This window comes from Pelodiscus sinensis, chromosome 7, assembly GCF_052426305.1.
Source record: "Pelodiscus sinensis isolate ZL-2025 chromosome 7, ASM5242630v1, whole genome shotgun sequence".
NCBI classification, from domain to species: Eukaryota; Metazoa; Chordata; order Testudines; family Trionychidae; genus Pelodiscus; species Pelodiscus sinensis.
The window spans coordinates 10,314,640-10,336,518 of NC_143058.1; the positions used below are offsets into that span (position 1 = coordinate 10,314,640).

A 21,879-nucleotide genomic window follows, 5' to 3' on the forward strand; every position below is an offset into this window, starting at 1 on the left:
CTCCAGTCATTCTGATAGCTCCATCTTGCCAAATGTGGTTTCCATTCCTGCACAGGCTGTCTACTCAACCTACATACCCATTACCAGGGCTCGCCAACCGCGCAGTTCTGCAAGTAGATTACATGATTTGTTAAGGCGAGTAGATTACATGATTTGTTAAGCCCTGCCCATTACCACATCAATGCGACTTTCTCTACCAGAATCGTGGAATGATGCTACATCCTTAGCCGCATGTCTTCACCTCCATAAGTGGCTCCTATCTAGTTTGGGGAAATAGAGGCCCGGTGCTCTCAACAGGTGAAGGATGTTCTCCTACACAGTAGGAGACCTACCACTCAAAACTTACTTGGACTCGTTTCTCTCACTGGTGTCAGAGAGCAATGATGGACCTTCGTACATCCCCACTAAATGTCATCCTCGACTACATAATAGAACTTAAGACATCTGGACTTTCACTTTCTTCCATAAGAGTCCACCTTTCAGCTATAACAGCTTTCCATACCCCAATGGATGGCCTCTCCATTTTTGCTCACCCAGTCACAAAAAGGTTCCTTAGGAGTCTCCAGATTATATACTCACCCTACACAGACCTCCTCCTCCAGCATGGGACTTGAACCTTGTTTTGGACTATTTGACTAGGCCTCTGTTCAAGCCCTTGGCCACATGAAGGTCTGCTTTCTATTGGCTATTACCTCAGCGAGGAGGGTTGGGGAGCTTAGGACCCTTACAGCTGAGTGCTCCAACACTATTTTTGTCTCCTCTAGCATTGCTCCAAAAAGTATGTACAATGTTCTATATTAATGAACCCATCATATTACCTACTTTCTTTCCAAAGCCACATGCTTCACCAAGGGATGCCATGATGCACACCCTCGATATTCAACTGGCATTGGCTGTCTCTTTAGATAGAACCAGTCCCTTTCATGAATCTCTGACTGTGAAGAACTCCAAAAAGATCTCAACAAATGAAGTGATTGGGCAACAACATGGCAAATGAAATTTAATGTTGATAAATGTAAAGTAATGCACATTGGAAAAAATAACCCCAACTATACATATAATATGATGGGGGCTATTTTAGCTACAACTAATCAGGAAAGAGATCTTGGAGTCACTGTGGATAGTTCTCTGAAGACATCCACGCAGTGCGCAGCGTCAGTCAAAAAAGCAAACAGGATGTTAGGAATCATTAAAAAAGGGATAGAGAATAAGACAGAGAATATCTTATTGTCCTTATACAAATCCATGGTATGCCCACATCTTGAATACTGCGTACAGATGTGGTCTCCTCATCTCAAAAAAGATATACTGGCATTAGAAAAGGTTAAGAGAAGGACAACTAAAATGATTAGGGGATTGGAATGAGTCCTTCACTGTTTACCCCTTTCTCCAGATCATTTATAAATATGTTGAATAGGATTGGTCCTAGGACTGACCCTTGGGGAACACCACTAGTTACCCCTCTCCATTCTGAAAATTTACCATTTATTCAGCTTGGAAAAGAGGAGACTAAGGGAGGGATATGATAGAGGTATATAAAATTATGAGTGGTGTGGAAAAAGTAAATAAGGAAAAATTATTTACTTGTTCCCATAATATAAGAACTAGGGGCCACCAAATGAAACTAATGGGCAGCAGGTTTAAAACAAATAAAAGGAAGTTCTTCTTCACACAGCACATAGTCAATCTGTGGAACTCCTTGCCTGTGAAGGCTAGAACTATAACAGAGTTTAAAAGAGAACTCGATAAATTCATGGAGGTTAAGTCCATTAATGGCTATTAGCCAGTATGGGTAAGGAATGATGTCCCTAGCTTCTGTTTGTCAGACGATGGAGATGGATGGCAGGAGAGAGATCGCTTGATGTTCACACCTCCAGATCAGCTGCTAGAAGTGTGCTTCACCCTCCCTGACTGAATTAACCTCATTATCTCTAGTCTTATTCTGGCCTGAATATTTATACCTGCCTCTGGAAATGTCTATTACATGCATCTGACAAAGTGGGTCTTTGCCCACGAAAGCTTATGCTCCAATACATCTGTTAGTCTATAAGGTGCCACAGGATTCCTTGTTGCTTTTGCAGATCCAGACTAACACGGCAACCCCTCTGTTACTTATTGCATTCAGTGACACTCAGTACCACTTTAAAGATGGAGTTGTAAAAGGAAGATCATCATCTGCCTAGATCAGGAATTTATTTTTATCACAACTGCATCAAAAAATGATAGCACCATAGAGTAACAACAATTTTTTGTTCCAACATGAGAATTCAAAAATAGTTCAGAAGGCAGACAGGCTTAAAAAAGAAGTATGAAATAAGTTTACCAACCTGAAGATCCTGCATGTACATATATATTTCTTTCAACATCTTCATTGGAGCTTCCTCCTGAGAAGGAATACATCTCATGATATTGTTTCATTTGGACAGCAAGTCCTTGCAATTTTTTTTTTTTTTTGGTGGCACTGTTTGCATTTTGTATGCATGCCTGTCTTTTTGTTTCTGTCCCTCCTTCCTCACATTTATCTCCAGACTTCTCTTTGTCCAGATCTATTCCACTCCCAACAATCTTCTATTCATTGAACTTTTTGAAATGGCACTTTTAGGGAAAGGTAAGGGATTGAGTCGGTGTACACATTTGCAGAGAAACAATGGAGTGCGGTCTCTATTTCTTATCTCTCTCTATTATTTATTTTAAAACATTGTTGCTGTCAACAAGCATGTCATCTCTGGAGACACAAATCCACAGTTTGAGAACTGCAAAACTAAGCACTTGATGGTATCTTCTAGACAAGTGTTTCTCAATTGGTGCTTCATGGAACCCTGGGGTTCTGCGAAGTGAAAGTAGGGGTTCCGCGAGGAGCCGGCACTCCCCCGCCCCCCTCTGAAAGAGAGAGCACTGGCTAGCCAGCTTCTTAAAGAAGCAGCACACTTTCCCCTTCGTCCCTGGCGACGCAGAGGTATAGCGAGGCGGGGGCAGAGGGGAACAGTTGCTCCCAGCCAGCACACTTTGGGGGTGCAGGACAAGGGTGACACCATGTGACCCATAGCGGGGAGGGAAGCATTTCCCCTCCCCAAAGGAGCTGGTGCGCGCTGCCTGAACAGCTGTGGCTATGGCACCCAGTAACTTAGTTCCACGGCCTTTCTGCGCGATGAGGGGAGGGGAAGGTCAGGAAACCCGGGTCTGCGCAACTCCAGCTGTGCAGGCAGAGGTCTTTGCCCTGGGACTCCCCCCCCTCCCAGCAGAACGACATCGTGGAAGTAAAGCCCCTGCTGTTCAGGGGAGGGGAAGTGCAGTTGCACATGTCCTGGAACTCAAAGGTGCTGCAGGATTGCTAGGTACTGGTCCCAGCTGCCCCGTCCCCTGCCCAGACCCCCCACGAGTACCCTGTCCCCTGCCCTCACCAGCACTGTCCCCAGCACCACCTTCTCCCCGGCCCCAGCACCCACTAGCACCCTGTCTCCTGCCCCCACCAGCACAGTTGAGACCACATTAGTGAGATTTGGCGGTTTTGGAGGGGTTTTTTGCATCTCACTTGTGTGGCCCCAGCTGACTTTTCTGTGGGTCAGTGACCCTTGACTCAAAACAGGTTCCCTGCCCCTCCCATAAATTGACAATACTAAAACCTTTTGAGTTTGACATATTTTATTTAAAAATGAAGCCTAGCAAAAATGCCCCCAAGGCCAAATCCCCATCTCACTGCAGCATCATAACACTCCTGTGCCACCCCAAATCTGAGCCTGTTCTACACTGGAACCCTGTGTCCTGAGCCTCTTACATCCCCAAACTCCTGTATCCCCACATCTTTAGTCTTTTGTCACAACACTCCAGCACTATCCTCACATCACAAATCTGTGTCCTGAGCCCATCATACTCACAGCCTCCTTGTCCTGAGTCCCTCACATATCCAACCCAAACTCCTGCACCCTCACATCCACAAGCCTGTGACTTGCTCAGCACCCCAACCTTCCACCTGAGCCTAACACTTCCCAGCCTGGAGCCTCCTCCCCAAGTCAGCATCCCCTTCTGCATCCAAATTCCCTCCCAGAGCTTGCACGTCTCACCCCTTCCTACACCCAAATCCCCATTCCCACCCCAGAGCCCACATCTCCTGTCTCTACCTAGAGAGAGTGTATAAGGGCTAGGGATAGCAAGAGGGAAGCAAGAGCATATAAGGGCTAGGGCTAGGGAGAGGAGGGGAACAGAGAGGATGGTGCCTCAAAGGGGTGGGGTCTTGGAAAAGGAATGTGATTTTCATGCATTGGTGGGTCCCCCTCCGTGTGTGTGTGCGTGCGCGCGCACGTGTGCTTGACAAACCTAGGGGTTCCTTGAAAAACTGAAAAGGGTTCCATGGCCAAATAAAATTGGGAAACACTGTTCTAGACTGAGCACTGAGTCCATTGGTAGAAAGAGAGATTAACCTAAATTATCTAGACCGAAGACTCTGGAAAATTGGACCCCTAATCCCTGTACTATTGGAACGGTTTTGCAACATTTTAAAAATATACAGTAATTCCTCATTTAACACGGTAGACACATTGCAGAAAATGATCGTGTTAAGTGAAAACGTGTTATGTGGAGTCAATTTTCCCATTGAAAATAATGGAAAAGGTGGGGGTTTCAAGCGGTGGGGAATGGGGAAACCCAGCCGCCGGCCTGCAAGCTGGGTCGAAGGAGAGGGAGCAAGGCGTCCGGCGAGAGGGGGTCTCCGGGGAACGGCTCGGTGAGCAGCAACCCCCCTGCCGCTTTGAAAGGAGGCGGGGGAAGCCCCACGCAACTGCCGATGACCGGCCGGCTGGGGAAACCGTGTTATTTTGGGGATGGTCATGTTGTTCAAAAAACGTTCCCCAAAAAAATCGTGCTGTCGCGAAAACGTGTTAAGCGAGTAATTACAGTATTGTCTCATACTATAGAATTAGTATTTATAATCTGTATTCCATGGTGAGATATTTTTGAGCTATAATGTACCTTAATTAAAAACTGAGAGCTTTTTTCCTCAAAAAGCATTTTATAAAAGAATTCTCATTTAAATAAAAAAAATCTAGTGTTTTTTAATCCACACTAGTATGCACTCACTTCCATTATAAGGATTTCCCTTTTGTAATTTTTTGTGTATTATTGATGAAAAGCCTCACACTCTTGGGTATTTTCTGTTATTTGGGCTCAATACTTGCTGCATTGCTTGGTACCTGAAAATACTTTCCCAGTATTAATCTAGTTAATGTAGAAAATCTGAGAGCAGAACAGAGATAAACACAGGATCAATTAAAATTCAACAGTTAGTGTGTCAGGTCTTAAAAATGTTTTGAATAGGGTTTAGAACTCAACTAAAATTCTTTTACAGTCCTTGCCTTTCTTGTATTACAGAATCAAACTTAAATTACAGTGTAAGGCTGTGGAGAAAAAAATGGGGTTGCTCTTTGCTCCTTTTGGATAACAAAAACCAGAAGAAAATGGGGAAAAAATAGGAACAAATGCTTCTAATCTTAGAGCAATTTTCTAGTGCTGGTGATGGTCTGTCGGAAATAGATCTTGATAGTCTTTTAGACTGAAATCTAGTTAATGACTAGCAAAACAGCAAAAGCCCTGATACTATTGTGTTCATATTTCTCTGTCAGCTGCTATATATTTGTCTCCTAGTGTATATTACTAGATAACTACTGAATGTATTGGATCATATTTTGAATATCTTTTCCGTCTCCTTTTGGAGATAAGCTAGAGATATGTAGAGGAACAAAGAAGATCTCTTTCCCTTGAAAAGTAAGTTAATTCAAACAAGTTTATGAATGAAGGATAACATGAAACTAACAATGCAAACACATGCAGAGACATTAGAAGCAGGCAATACTCAGGAAGCTGAAATAGTTGAGAGAATAAAGTTTGAAATTTAAAAACCTAAAATATTGTCATTTGAAAAAAATATGCAAATATTTAAAAGAAATAGGCTGTGTACAATGGATAACACCAGGTTTTATAGAAGACTAAGAGGCAAATAGAGCAGGTATGATGTACAGGCAGTCCCCGGGTTACGTACAAGATAGGGACTGTAGGTTTGTTCTTAAGTTGAATTTGTATGTAAGTCGGAACTGGTACATATTGTAGGGGAAACTCTAGCCAAACATTTCTCCAGAGCTCAGTTTTATTCTCCCACATCTCACTTCCCTCAGTCCTTTATTCTCAAGCTGAGGTGTCTGCTGAGAAAAGCCGCTCCGCGTTTCCCTGGTCTGCTGGGGGGAAGCAGCTAGTGCAGGGTTGCCTCACCCCGTTTGTAAGTAGGGATCCGATGTAAGTCGGATCCATGTAACCCGGGGACTGCCTGTACTATAAGAGTTCTCAAATGGGGAATCATGATTCCACCCGGTGGTCGTGAGGTTATTACACCGAGAGTTGTAAGCTGTCATACTGCAACTCTTATTCCAGTTTGCCTCTAACATATATAATGATAAAGTGTTTTTAATTTATAAAGGGGGATTGCACTTAGGCTTGCTGCATGAAAGGATTCACCAGTACAAAAGTTTGTGAACCACTGATATATAGTCAAAAATATGTTTGTAGCATATAGTGCTAACTTGTTAGCTTCCTGAGACATATATTTTTCTTATAGATTTCTTATTTCCTTATGGCTTGATTATATGTTTATTATAATAGGTTACAATAGTTTATATTAAAGTAGCTTGGCTGTAACACAAAGGACCAACCTGCATGTTGAGCTAAGACAAAATTAGTATATCTGTGCCTGGGATTTTCAGCCGGATAACATAGTGGGCTTATATATGTCTGACCCCTTTCACCTAGACAAGAGAGTCACCATGCATGTATTTAGGACCTTTCACCTGGATAGGGTTGAGATAAAGCAATCTTTAATGGCATAGTGGCTTCCAAGTATTCCCCTCAAACTTAACAGGTACTCCACAACTTGGAAAAACCTGAAATAGGTTGAGACCAGACCGAATAACCAATTAGGACATAACTACGAAAGGGGCCAGAGTAACAAATTGATGTATATAATAAGTTACACTGATCTATAGTAAAAAAATATTCACCATTAATAAGGTGAGAAAATGCAATTATAGAGAAAGGGATACATCTACTGAATATTCATCACACATGACATCAGCATAAAGTTTTACAAAAGTGACATCCCAGCCTAGGGTCAGTCGGAGAAGGAGATGTAGTCCTTGGGAGATGCCAGAATGATGGCCCCTAGTGATGGTGGAGAAGATGATGGTAATGAGGAAGATGATGATTAATGCCTCATGTTATTCTACAAGGAATTGAGTGAATTTATGAAAGAGTAGATGTATATTCCGTATCTATCCTGTTAAGTTTGGGTGTTTGTGACTGTGCTAAATGTGTTAAAGTATATTTGTAAATATACAAGAATTCCTATAGCGTGAGTGTTGCAAACTATGCATATCAGGGTTCCCAACTATGGAATAATTTAAATACTGTGCCTGATCCTGGGACAAGAACCTATCAGTCCTCTAAGTGGTAACTGGAAGTTCTGAAGTAATTGATATAATTATACATAATCTAAAGATAACAGGTCTTAATTTTGCAACTTTCTCAAAGACAGCACGTTACTACTTAAGCCATTCTGGAGCATTATTTCAGTACTGATTTAAGCTCTCTGCTGAATCACAAGCTTGATCATATCCATTCCACAGGTGCATGTGTGCTGCATGCACTGTTGCCTGATATTTTTCCCTCAGCCCTATCCCTTTGACCAGCTCTCGCACTCTTTAGTGCTACATGCTTCTGTGCGTGGTGGTACCATTTGCCCTTCACCCTTTTTTGGTTCCTTACCTCTCCTCATGGTAGCTAGAACAACTCTTCACTTTGGCAAGGAGTTTTTCAGTGGTTTTATCTCTGTATCCTAGTTTTAATTTTAGCATAGTTTTAATATTTATAAATATAATGTAAATATTGTAAATAATATTAATAGAGATAGCTGGAACCCCTCTTTGATTGTTGAAGGACTCCCTTCATCCCTGAGACTAGCTTCAAACTTTATATCTTCTGTGCAAGACTGTGCCTGCGAGTGACCCATACTCCACCTGTGTGGAGTGTTTAGGAGGCTCACATAAGAAAGCGCTGTCAGCTTTAGCAGTTCTTTTAAGCAACATGTGAAGAAAGAGAGACAAGACTGAGGGCGTTACTAATAGAAGCTGCTCTTAAACCAGCTATGGAGCTAAGACTTGGATTCGGCACTGAGCACTTTGGTCTTGGTGCGAAGTGGTCCTCTGGTACCATGCATATCCTGGCATCGTTTGCCATCTCTAGTGCTGAGGAAAAAATATAAAAAAGCATTGCTCTGAGAGAGAGTGCTTACTGGTGCAGAAGAAAGGTGGGTAAGGGGAAGGCAATGGAGTTAAATTTTCATTGGGCCACATCGCCATCCCTAGTGCTGTGGTGGCTCTACATATGCCCTGCCCTGGGCTGCTTCCTCTCCCCCCTTTCCTAGGTTTTGGGCTTCACCTACCCCTTTTCACTCCCGTCTCCTTACTTAAAGCTCCAGCGCTCCCGTCAGGTGACCCCCTGCCCCTTTCCTCTTCCTCCCTCTTACGACGTCGGGTAAGGCCCATGTCACTCTGGACATCCTCCCCCTCCGCTGATTGGCAGCCTGCGGACACACTGTGCCTGCACTCACTCACTCGCTCACCGCTCCCCCTCCAGATCTGGCATGCCGCCTTACCTCTCTCCCTCCCACCGGTTTGGCGGCATCTGAGTATGCCGCGCATGCACGTACCCCCACTCACTGCCCTCCATACCGGGCCAGCGTGGGGGGGTTTAAAGTGCAGGGCTGTGGCGCTCCTTCACAGGCCAGCGTGGGGGGTTTTTAAAGTGTGGGGCCATGGTGCACCATCACAATCATCCTCCATGACTTCCTGTGTTCAGGCATGCTATATGCAAGCAAATATTCCACTGTCTGCCATCTTGAGTGCTCATTCCACGAGAGTTCAGGACTCTTCAGTAGCATTTCTGGCCCAAATTCCAATCCAAGACATTTGCAGGGCTGCAACATGAGCAACAGTTATGGAAGGCCAATAACTATTTGGAATTATCTCGGAACCTCCAATCTAAGAATTGAACTTGCTTGATCTTGTTTAACCTGTGATATCTGTTAAATCACAGCATGAAATAGTATAGCTTCAGTTCTATATTACAAAGAAAGGATAACACTTCTAATAGTTAGTTTTTATAGAAGATATGTTTACTTTTATTTAATAGTTAATATAATTTAACTCCCATGTACAGTGTCAGTAAAATATTTCCTTTGAATATGTGGCGGTGTGTTTTTTATTTTTTTGTGTGCTCTGAATTATTTTTCATACATTTCTAGTTTGGATTGAAATTATTGCTAAATGAGTGACATTTCTATTGACATCTGTTTCAATAGATTTTTGTCTAGTGACATTTCACTGAGATTTTTTTTCCTTTGTACATTTTAAAGCTCATGCCACAAACTGACATTTCGCCATTTGTGGCTTGAAGTGTTGCCTAACTCCTGATTTAGCTTGGCTTGTGTTTCCCATTTTTAGACCATGTCTTTGTGTCTTATGACTTCTTGCAGAAGTAACAGAGGGTTCACGTTTCATGTTTTAAAAAACTCCTCAAAATGAATCTTTAAATCACCTTTGCTCTCATCTGAAAGTACAAAGGGTGTATCCCATTTGGAGATTAAAAATGATTTTGAGTGGTTTGCTATAACTAGCTTGACTCTGGCTGATTTTTAGATCTCAGGTATTTTATAAATTCTAAAAGGTCTTAGCATCTTAAGTCTGATTACATTTGTAAAAGTGAAAATGGAAGGTTTTTGGCTTGAATTCCATGTTTACAAGTGACCTCAAAAACTCCTCCGTGTATGCTGACTGTGCCCATGCTCTCTGTGTATGGTCAGTGTCTATAGGACTACCGCCTCCTTTTTGTTATTTCCAGTCTTTATCTGTTAAACTGAGGTGAGAGTGTACCAGAGGATGGGGGAAATGAAAGGGAATTTGTATTTTGCTACTTCACTGTTCTAAATAGTAGAATAAGATGATTCTGAGTCAGAACAACTAAGGGCCAAATCTTACCTGCCTTTTAGAGTAAAGCTGTAGTGTGGAAATGTATATTGTACTGAAAACATGCAAAGGGGCTTTGAGAGAGATCCAAAATTAAAACCCACTAAAGGGTTTAAAACTCTGTGGGACTCATGCCTGCATAACACACATGGAGTTAGGGTTAACATTTTGGAGCTTGACTGTCACTAAGACTCTTTCTTCCTTCATACCCCATCATGTTATCCTTTCTCCAAAACAGTCTCCCATTCTTATTCTCTTCACCGTTCCTTCTTTGAAGAGAACATTTAACTTCTCCATTCACTTCAATGCTAATAAGTACAAAGTAGCTTCTGTATTCTTCATGAATGTAGCCCTGCTTCTCTTAGTATAGAATATTCCTTTTCTGCTAATGATTTCGGCATCCCTTCTGTGGAGTAACACATATTGGCACATTCTATATCTTACATAATGGTTAAGTAATTACTTTGTAAATGTCTGCATATTCTTTTCTCCTTTCTAGATTGATTCATGGAGGGCAGCTGTTAAATGGATTGGCAGGTCCAACTGTAATGAATGCTGCTCCATTTCTCTCCACTACCTGGTTTTCTCCGGATGAACGTGCTACTGCAACAGCTATTGCATCATTGCTTAATTATCTTGGTGCAGCATGTGCATTTTTAGTAGGACCTCTGGTGGTTCCATCTCCAAATGGTACATCTCATCTTCCACTTGCATCAGAAAGTAATTCTGAGCACATCAAGGACCGCATTGAGGCTGTGTTATATGCAGGTATCTTAAAACTAAATTACTTTTATTGTGTGTAAAGTGTGAGCTACCACCCTCCAGTGCAGTGGTTTTCAAATTTTGGGTAGTGGGCCTGCAACACTTTATGTGAGTATCTGTAGCCATGGACCCTCACAACCCCCATTGGCTGCGGTTTGCCGTTTCCAGCCAAGCAGAGCTACAGGAAGCGGTGACTTGGGCCACATAGCATCCCACAGCTTCCCTTGACTGGAAACAGCAAACTGCAACAAATAGGAGCTGGGAGGCTCTGTGGCTGTGGGTGCTTTGTCTAAGTGTTGTGGGCCCAGGCCGATCCACAAGGCAGTGTTTACCTAGGCAGGTCCACAAGCCAACTTTGAAAACCACTGCTCTAGTGGCTTGCTTGCAGATGATAAAACTGTTGATAGCTTAAAGAGCTTTTGTCCGGTTTCTCAAGTGGTACAATTCTGTGTTCAAGGGTAGTGGTTTTCAAACTCTGTTTCATGATCCAGCACAGGGTCACAGAATGTAAAGCACCAAGGATCCTGGTAGCCAGCTAAATCTCGGTCACAACCCACACTTTAAAAAACACTTGTCCGTACCTGATCTGACATTATGCTGCGCTCCAAAAGTGCCAGTAAGTCCAGCTCCTAGGCAGAGGAGCCCTGGGTTTCTGCGCGCTAGCCCCACCTTGAGCATGAACTCCACACGCCAATTGAATGGGTGAGATGGCTCACAGAGCCACTTGTGCACCTTTACCTAGAAGGTGGACCTGCTGCTGGCTGCTCTCCAGACGCAGTAGTCTATGGTTCCAGGACTGGTCAGAAGTCTGCGTTAGCATCTCTGCTACGCTGCTGACCAGGAAATGCCTGAGCTAAGCCCATGCCCCACTCCCTGCTCCAGCACTGAGCCCCTCCCCAAACCTGGAGCTACTTCCTGCACCACAAATGCCTAATTCCCGGTCCAGTGCCCTAACCCCTTGCTCATACCCAGAGCCTTTTCCTGTCCCCCAAACACAGCCTCACCCCAGAGCCTGTACCCTTAGCTAAGAGCCCTAAGCCTCTCCTGCCCTCCCCCATGCACTGCTTCAGTTTATAGCCCTCTTCAACAGTCCAAACCCCTCATCCCCTGATCAGTTGGGTTGAAGGCATCAGCAGTTTTCTTTAACCAGGAACAAAGTTTGAAAACCACTGTTATAGAAGAAGCTAAATTCTGTTCCCTTTGTCACACGTGTAGGGTAACCAATTGAGCTATGTCTCTGAATGCAGACACAGATCCATTCCAAATAGAGTATCTGGTCTAGCTTTTCATGTGTTCTGATTTCCCAGGAGAAATATCTTCCACTAGGACTTTGTGTTTTAATGCAGAACTTCAAAACTCTGCTTGTTTTGTTGAAAAAAACCCCTCTCCCTACCAATTCATGTTTCTCTTTAACAATGATAGTGGAAATACAACAATCTCTCTACATTTAATGTTTAACTTTTATGTTAAATCAGTACTCACTTAAGGGTACGTCTACACTAGTTCGTTAGTTCGAGCTAGGTAGGATAATGAGGGCAAGCGGAGTTGCAAATGAAGCCCGGGATTTAAATATCCCGGGCTTCATTTGCATGTTCCTGGGTGCCACCATTTTTAAATTCCCCTTAGTCCAAACTCCGTGCCCGCGGTTACACGCGGCACAGAGTAGGTAGTTCAAATTAAAGATCCTAATTTGAACTACCATTACTCCACGCGGAATGAGAAATAACGGTGGTTTGAATTAGGATCTTTAATTTGAACTACTCTATTCCGTGCCGCGTATAGCCATGGGCACGGAGTTCCGACTAAGGGGGATTTAAAAATGGCAGCACCCGGGAACATGCAAATGAAGCCTGGGATATTTAAATCCTGGGCTTAATTTGCAACTTCGCTTGCCCTCATTACCCAACCTAGCTCAAACTAACGAGCTAGTGTAGACGTACCCTTAGAGCTTAAATGTGTAAGTCTTTCAAAAGTGATTTGTTAAATAATTATTTAAGAATATAATTGTGGAATAAAATCACACTAGATTTTGCCGCCTTAACCAAAAAGTACTTAATACTGTTCTTTATAAATTTATTAATAGTTATCACTCAGAAGCAACAATTAACTGATAATAGTAATGTATGAAAATGAACACTGTAAAATATTTGCTTTATTTACCCATGCTTTTCCTTGTGATGGTTTCATCAGCACAGCTGGATAATTCAGTAGCTGCCCTAAGAAACTTACTCTAATCCTGTTCATGGCAAATTGTTTTCTTTAAAGACGTGGCAGAACCATTGATATATTGGCCATGGCTGCCCCATCAAAAGTGGCCATACCTCTCAATGAGACTCTTACGGGTCTGGTCAGAGCATTGTGGCTGATCCCATCCTAGCCTCTCCTCAAAGAAAGCAAAGAAAAAAAATTATGTACTGGCCAATGAGTCTGAATATCTGTACTCCTACCCTTCTGCTAGGTCTTTGGTGCTTACTGCGGCGCATGAGAGAGACAGATATGAGTAGTTATGTATGACTCCAGAGCAAAAGGACTTTAAGAAGCTAGACCTGTTCAGTAAGAAGATTTATTCAGTGAATGGGTTACAGTTTTGCATTCCAACAAACGTGTCTTTTTGGGAAGGTACAACTACAACTTTTGGGACTCTAGGGGAGTGTCTAGACTACAAGGTTTGTTCAACAAAAGTGGACTTTTGTTGTCAAAACTATACCTGCATCTACACTACTGCCGAGTTCTGTCAACATAATGTCCACAGAACTCAGCAGTTTTGTCGACGGAGGTAAGCCTCATTCTACAAGGAATAACACCTTTTGTCAACAGAGTTCTGTTGACAGAAGGTGTTATTGCATCTATGCTGTCCTTTGCGTCTACACTCCTCATGTCGACAGAGCGGCTTGCTTTGTTGACAGAACTGGATGTAGTCTAGATGCTCTTTGTCAACAGAAGCTTTGTTGACAGTATCTGTCAACAGAGCCTCTGTCGACAAAAGCCTGTAGTCTAGACGTACTCTAGTACACAAGCACACAATTCACAGGAAACACTGATTAGGATTACCACTGAAAGTCAAGCAGTCAGTCCAGGATCTTCTCTTGAAGGGTGCATCCCTGTTTTCAGAACAGACCAACCCACCCATTCCATTGTCTGAAAAACTCCAGAACTCCTGAACTGGAAAAGGTTTCTAGGAGCATCCCTCCTTCAGACTTATGAGTGGTATTGTCATGGGTGCAGAAATATTGTAGTGCATCTTCTGAATTTCCTGTGTGGGCAACATTTCATAAGGCCACTGTAAGTTTTTACTTTATTCAGCATACTTTAAACACACAGCTTGATTTTTCTGTTTGATTGCATATGTTATGTTAATGAGGTATTCTAGGTGGGTGAGATTTCTATTTTGAGGTATAACTCCTTTATACCACTCATGCAGTGAAAGGAAGATGGATTCAGATAGGGATGTAAGTGACTACTCGATCACTCGATAAGCATATGCTTCTTGGGTAATCTAGTAGTGACTCCCAACTAGTTGCTTCTCCTCTGTCCCCTCCCCTTCCCCCCGTCCCTTGCTGCCTTTATCAGAGAGAGGCAGCAAGGAGGAGCCAATGCCGGGGGAACCAACTTAAAAGCCAATTTTCCCCCAGCACCATCTCCACAGGGGGGCAGGGAAACTCCGTGAGTGGGGACTAAAGCAGTCTCCACTTGGCTGGGTCCCGACTTCTGCGCTTCTGCCTTTGAAATGTAGCAAGAGCCCTGCATGACCCTTGCTACATTTCAAAGGCAGAAGCACAACAGTCAGAACCAGGGCGAGCGAGGTCTGCCTGAGTCCCTGCTTGCCCAGGGTTCCCCATTGCTCTTCTTCCTTTTAAATCTAGTAAAAGCCATGGGCAGCTCTTACTACATTTAAAAGGTAGAGGTGCAGCCAGGATAGCGAGCGCTCCAACTTCCCCTTATCAACTAATTGAGTAGTTGATGGAAATTCCACTGACTTCTCGATTAGCTGATTAATTGAAATTTAACATCCCTAATCCAGGATATAATTTGCCCAGCAAAAAATTCCACTGGTTGTGGGGAAACTGTAAGCTAGTTAAAAGCTTGCAGAGTTGGCTTAAGACACTGTCACCCAGGACTGGATAGGAAAGGGACTGGGATGAGATCTTGTAGTCCACAGAATAAGAAAGCTGTAACTTGATCCCTAATGGTCCCATACCCACTCTTCTATATCCTGTGGAGCTCAGATATGGGAGAGAATCTGTCCCATACTGTGTCATACTGTGTAACAATAATGCTTAGCAACTATATAACTGTACTAGCTTGGGTCATTGAGGGGCTCAGTACAGGGGGTTATGGGTGTGAGGGGTGCAGGAGTCAGGGCAGGGCCTTGGGCCTTGCAGCTAATCGAGGAAGGGGGGAGGGGAAGGGGTTGGGAGTCTCCAAAAGCTGTCCCTGGACTGCACCTGCTCCCTCCAGCCATGTAATTGGTTGGGGGAAAGAGAGGCTCTAAGGGCTGGTTCCAGCCTGCCTCCTCTAGTCCTGTAGCTGATCTGCGACCTCTCCAGGGCCAGGTTATGGTTCCAGGCCCTGGCCTCTCGTCCGGGGGGGTCTGGACATGGTTCTTGGCCTCTCCTCAGGGAGTGAGCAGGTCTCCTGGGTGATGGTTGAGAGGTAGGAAACTCTCCCCCTGTTATTTGGGGCAGAGAGGCCACTTACCTGCTGTGTGTCCGCAGCTAACCAGTGACTTATTAGTGTGGCTCCCCACATTGGTCACTCTGAAGTATAGCTGTCCCCTGCGCTCGCTGTCCACAGTGGTCATTGTGAATAATGCGTCCCTCTTCTCTGCTTGTCCCTTTCCATGTTTTGGAAAACAGTCCCTTTCTCAGAGCTTCCTGTTTTTCTGGCACAGCCAAATCATTACCTTGCTTTTAGCTGCTATAAGAGGAAGCTGCATACCAAATTTGGTGTTCATAGCTCTTACCATTTAGGAGCAAATCTTGAACAGACTGACTTGCAGGCACATGGACTCACAGACACACTCTAACATAGGGGCACCTAAGAATGGAACTTGAGCCTCTTAACACCTATTTCTTTGGCATAACCATGATGAAGCTCTTGCTTTGAGAATTTGGATATAGTACAAGAGTTATTGACTTAGTATTGGTGACATGGCAAAAGCTTATTTTTCCAAAGAATATTTTGTGTACTGATGGATAAAGTTGTAAGTGTACATCTACTTTATAGCCTTTCTCTGAACCATTCCCTTTCCTGTCTCTGTTTAATTATAGTGAGAGTTTCTTGCATTGAGAGCTCACTGAATTATCATAGCATGCCTGAAATAGCAGGAAAGTTCATATCAAAATCAAGTTGTATTACCAGAATTGCATGGAGAAGTTTGCTTTGCTGTTGGCTCTAACCAAAGCTGTTAGCCATTCATTGAATATTCAAATAATATTGAAGATTATTTCCTTATTGCCTCGCAATTTAGTACAGGATTAGGGCTTTTCAAATCTAGATATACCTTTTCAAAAGCAGATATACCTTTCACCAAAAAAAAGTATACCTCTGAATATAAAACTTTCCTTTTCCCATTTAGAGCCTATCCAACCAGCAAAGTGCCCATTTCTCAGGCTGTGCAGGGGCATCTCTTTACGTCAATATTTACAGGTCATTGTGGCACAGTGCTCACATTGCTTCCATGAGGCATTAGAAATCCACGCTTCAGGAAAAGATATACAGCTCTGTACTCAGTGTAGCATTTCCTGCCCATTAGTTGGTTGATTGTTCTTGTTCTCCATTCATGTTTCAAGTGCTTTGGTGGATCTATCCAGTGTTGCTGAAAGAACTGTCAGGAGGAAGACATTTACTGTTGAGGCGCTCTTGTCTCTGACTGCAATTCCCTTGGCTCTTACTGTACATGACTTATATCTTCCTTTTTTCCATTACTTGCTCTTGCTCATTAATCTCGAATAATAAGCTGGTGAACTTGGCCTAGGCTTTTACTTTTCTTCTTTATCTATGGTATGGTATAATGAATGACTGTAGAGACAAAGGTAAACCTGTTAGTCTTAAGCTTCAGAGAGGTAGCCGAATTAGTCTGTAACTGGCAAAATTTTAAAACAAAAAGTCTTGCAACACCTTTGAGACTAACAAAACGTCGATGATATGGGTTTTTGTGGGCACAACCCACTTCTTCAGATGGAAGTGGGTTCTGCTCATGATGCCATCTACATATTTTGTTAGTCTCTAAGGTTCTGCAAGACTATTTGTTGTTTTTTAAGTTTTTCCTGTTGTTCTTAGGCCTCCTAGTGGGGACAGAACTGCATCTGCTTTGTGACGTGAGAATCTGATTCTGTTCTGCATTTCTAAACTTCAGATCAGTGTTTCCCAACTGGCGTTCCGTGGAAACCTGGGGTTCCGCAGACTATTGTCAGGGGTTCCGCAAGAAATCGTGGAATAAATAAATAAAAATTTTGAAATACCATGAACAATTCCAAATATCCCTGGAAATATTGCCAAGCAAACATTTTCATAGGTAGGGGTTCCTCGGGATATGAAAAATTATTCTAGGGGTTCCTCCATGGGAAAAAGGTTGGGAATCACTGCCTCAGATAGTGCTGCAATTGTGAGGCACAAAAGGCTAAGCTGATATGAGGGTCATTTATTACCTAATAGCAGTGACCCCTTTATTTTTGGCTAGATTTCAAATGAGTTCTGCCCTTTTTTATGTGTAAGGGCAGTGACCACAAGGCAGATTCATCAGAGTAGCAGGTGGAAGGTGGAAAAATACTAAAGGTTTCAGGGAAACACTTCAGAGACTACCAGGTTAATTGAATAATTTAAAAAATGACCTAAGCTTTACTTGGTCATGTTCTTTAGAGAAGTTGTCACTGGTGAAAAGGACCTTGAGGTAAATCTCAGCAGTTGCTCCAAATGAGAGTAGGCACTTGTAAAAGTATTGCACTGCTCTTGAAAATATTAAATCAACATACTTTACATTTTAAAAAGAGTAAATTTGTAGTTACAGTACGAATAGCTAAGTATTTTAGCCAGTCTCCAAATTTGTCTCTAATCAGACAATCTTTTGGATGTGTCCACAAATATTGGAAGTTTTTTTCCCTTAGTGGTACCCGTTAGGCTAGCCAGGGAACCCCCTGCAATGGCGCCGCTATATAAGTGCATATATACTGCTGCTGGACCTCCATCTCCTGAGTTCCTTCTTACCACCCATGATGGTTGTTGGAATGCTCTTGGCTTGGTTTTCAAGTCCACCCTCAGTTCATTTTGTAGATAGTTCTTGTTGGTGTTTGGTAGTTCTCAGTGTTTACAGTAGTTAGTAAGTAGTTAGCGTAGTCACAGTGGGAATTCTCACTTTGTCTCCCCTCCTGGGGGGGAGGAACGTCTGGGCTGCATGGCTTCAAGCCCTGTACTAAGTGCTTGAAACCTATGCCATGTGGCAATGCCTGTGCTTTCCGGGTCGGAGCTGTGGGGTTTTAAAAATGGCGCCCAAGATGGTAGCCGTCTTAAAAGGGCAGTCTCCTTTAAAAAATTTGTTTTTATTTTTTTGTTTTTGCTCGACAATTCTGTTCTGGGGAGCTTCCCTTCCCGCCCCCACGTGACAATTCTGGTGTGGCTCTTCGCATTTTTTCTGCCACTGTTTTGTCTCTCTCTGTTAAATGGGTTGGCAACCTCTGCCATAGGGCCAGCAGCCCTCAACACCAGACACTTTTGACGCGGCTTGGGACCTCGTAGAGCTGACATCGCTGCTGGCACTGCCCTTGTCAGCCTCCGATTACTCATCTGAGTTGGAGTGGATTTGGTGCAGTGGAGGGCCTTGTCTACTTGGTTCTGATCTCAGCACTACTTATATTATAGGCCCCTCTCCCAGCACCATAGTCCAACAGTGCAGCAGATATGGACCCCAGCAATGGCAGCAGCTCATGCAGTAGCCCTTCTGGACACCGTGGGCCTACCAACAGGCCCAGGGCCCTATACCTATGAGACCAGGCTCTACTGGCACCTGTTCCAGGGGCACTCCCTTGACCATGCCGCTTCTAAGGGTACTGGCATTGGAAAGCAGGCATAGCCCCCAGAAGCAGTCAGACCACCTTCAGAGGATGAGAGGGCTGCAAATTGGGGCAGCTCGAGACCCGTCACAATGGGTGGATAAGTGGCAGGAGCACTTGCCTATCAGGGACTTTTCCTCGTCATCTCCTGATTAGGCCCTAGCTGACCCTTCACTGCCCATGACTGCCATGGTCGTGAGGACTCACCAAGAGTTGGTCTGTAGGTTGGCGAGCAACAAGGGTGTCCAGGCCAAGGAGGCCACGGAGGATACAGACCTAATGATGTTGACATCCTCACAGTGGAGCCCTGGCCAGAGTCGTATTGGCCTCAAACAAGACAGTGGCTAAGATATGTAAGCCACTGTGACTGATCCCAGTATCCATCCCACCACGCCAGAAAGGGGTGGAGCAGCATTACTTTATCTCCTAGTCGGGGCATAAGCATCTTTATGCACCTTCTCCCCCTCCTCCCTCGGTTCCTCTTCAGGGATCCGTCTCATGAGTACCTTTTAAGACAGAAGGTGTCGTTGCTCCTGTAGCTTTGGGTGGTGGAATTGGTTCTAGAAGAGTTATGGGGAATGGGATTTACTCCATTATTTCCTTATCCCAAAATCCAAGGGAGGTCCCCACCCCATTCTGGCTCTCTGAGGCTTGAATGCCTTACTAAAAAAGATGAGGTTCAGAATGATAACACTGGCCTCCATTATCCCCTCTCTGGAAAGGGGGACTGGTAGAATCGTAGAATCACAGGCTACGTCTAGACTGCACTCCTTTTTCAACAGAGGCTTTTTAGACAGTATCTTTTGAAAAAGCCTCTGTCGAAAAAGAGCGTCTAGATTACATTATGCGGATCGAAAAATCAATCTGCTTTTTCAAAAAAGAGTGTCCAGACTGCCGGACGCTCTGTCGAAAAAAGAAGGCACCCGGAAGTGCTTCTGGCAGGGCATGGGGGCAGCCTTTATTTCCAGGTGCTGTTGCATGCCCTTTGCAGAGACGTGTGCTTAAAGGGATCCCCCTGGGCAGCCGTTGCTATACTCCTGCTTCTGGCTTGCCTACCTCCTAGAGGGAAACAAAGCTTTCTCTGGTTGCCCCGCTCTGGCTGCCCTGCTTCCTCTGCTTGCTCTGGTTGCCCTGCTTTCTCAGACAACAAAGCAGTTTATTTTCTGTTTTTTTTTTCTGCTTTTCACTCTTTTTGGCCATGGAGCCTGAGCTGCCCGTGGGCAGGCGATGGCCCCACACTGCAGCTTCTGCTGCATCTTCATGGCTCTGTCATGAAGCTCCTGCCCCATGTGGACAAGGACCACACTGAGGAGACCCTCCTCTGGGATGCAGGAGCTCTGTCCTTGCCCCCAAAATTTTTTGGGGACAGGCAGATTTGGAGGCACGAGACGAGTTCGGACTGGTGGGACCAGCTCATCATGCCGCTCTGGGACACTGGCTCTGCAACTTCCAGATGAGGAAGGCCACATTCCTGGAGCTGTATGCCTGGCTTGCCCCTGCTCTGGAACACCGGGACACCCACCTGCGGCCCGTCATCTCCCTGCAAAAGCGGGTCGCTAGCACTCTGTGGGACACCAGTTTGGCGTGGGGAGGTCTATCGTCGGGGCTACTTTGATGGAGGTAAGTCACTTTCAGGGGATAGGCCCTGCTGAGTGGGGGGGGGGGTTAAGAAAGGGGGACTACCAGGCTAGGGCAAGAGGGAGTGGGGGGATGGAGTGGCACTTGGAAGCCGCTCCTCAGCCACCCCTGCACTGATGCGGGGGAGGGGGGCATCCTGAGAAAGTATGGGGAGGGTTGGGGAGAGGAGGGTTCTCCTCCCAAGCTCTTAGGTAACTTGTCTAGCTCCCTGGTTTCTGTCTATTTGTCTCATGCTGCAGGTGGAGAGAGCCATCATTGCGGAACTGCTGAAGAGGCTCGTCCGTCTCGGGGACCTGGACAACATCATTGACGGGTTTGCCGCCCTTGGCTTCCCGAATTGCGGAGGAGCTCTCGATGGGACACACATCGCAATCCGCACACCGCCCCATCAAGCAGCCCAGTTTATAAACAGGAAGGGCTAATATTCCATGGTGCTGCAGGTCCTCGTCGACCACTGGGGATACTTTATGGACATTTGTGTTGGGTGGTCAGGGCGGGCACATGATGCCCGCATATTCCATAACTCCTACCTTTACTGAAGGTTGCAGGCAGGAACATTGTTTCCCCAGCAGCACCTCGGGGACGTGCAGATGCCGTTGTGCACAGTGGCCAAAGCAACCTACCCCCGATGCCGTGGCTCATGAAGCCCTACACCAGCCACCTGGATGCGAGCAAGGAGCTTTTCAACACGCATCTTAGCCAGGTTTGCATCCAGGTGGAATGCACCTTCGACCGTCTGAAAGGGAGGTGGTTCTTTGGGTGATGTCCCCATGGGTGCTCCACGTATGGTGTCAGGTTCATCCCAGCACCACAGATTGGAGCTTTTTCTAAGCAGTTGCTAGTTGGGCTGCACATGTGCAGCAGGTGTCTCACGCTGCCGGCAGTTTGACAGTTGAGTGCGGCCCGACCCTCTCCTCTCTGTTCCTCTTCTACCACCGGTAGACGGAGTTGTCCTGCTGCTTCAGGCACTTTTCTCCTCATAGATAAAACCTTCAACCTTTTGACCTCAATTCATCTTGGATCCTTGATACTTTATTACCACTTCAAAGGCAAACAAATCAAGCCAGGGAACACTCTGTTCCCTCACCGCTTCAGCGGCAATCGCTGCTCTCGGTCAGCTGGCTCAAAAAAAACCCCACACCTTCACAACCTGACACCCTCACATCAACAGGGAGTCAGCAGCTTCACTAACCTCCCCTGCCTCCAGCCCAACCGCCAACAGATGGAATATAATTGCATCACAAGGCTTTAAAAAGTGCGGTGGCTGCAGCGATCCTAGATGGACACAGCTGCTGTGTGAAATGCTTGGGGGAGGCACACAGTCCTCAGGAATGTGACCATTGTAAAACCCTGCCTGCAAGAGCGAGAGA

The 21,879-nt window shown here is 44.8% G+C and overlaps 1 protein-coding gene across 1 annotated transcript in view; it reads left to right on the top strand.

Moving 5' to 3' along the window:
* The window catches only part of SLC49A4 (solute carrier family 49 member 4), a 124,372-nt gene that overhangs the window by 36,933 nt on the left and 65,560 nt on the right, over positions 1-21,879 (top strand). Inside the window, exon 3 of the mRNA XM_075933110.2 lies at positions 10,561-10,829. Within this exon, the coding sequence (XP_075789225.2) occupies positions 10,561-10,829 (269 nt within the window). The remainder of the gene's footprint in view (positions 1-10,560; positions 10,830-21,879) is intronic.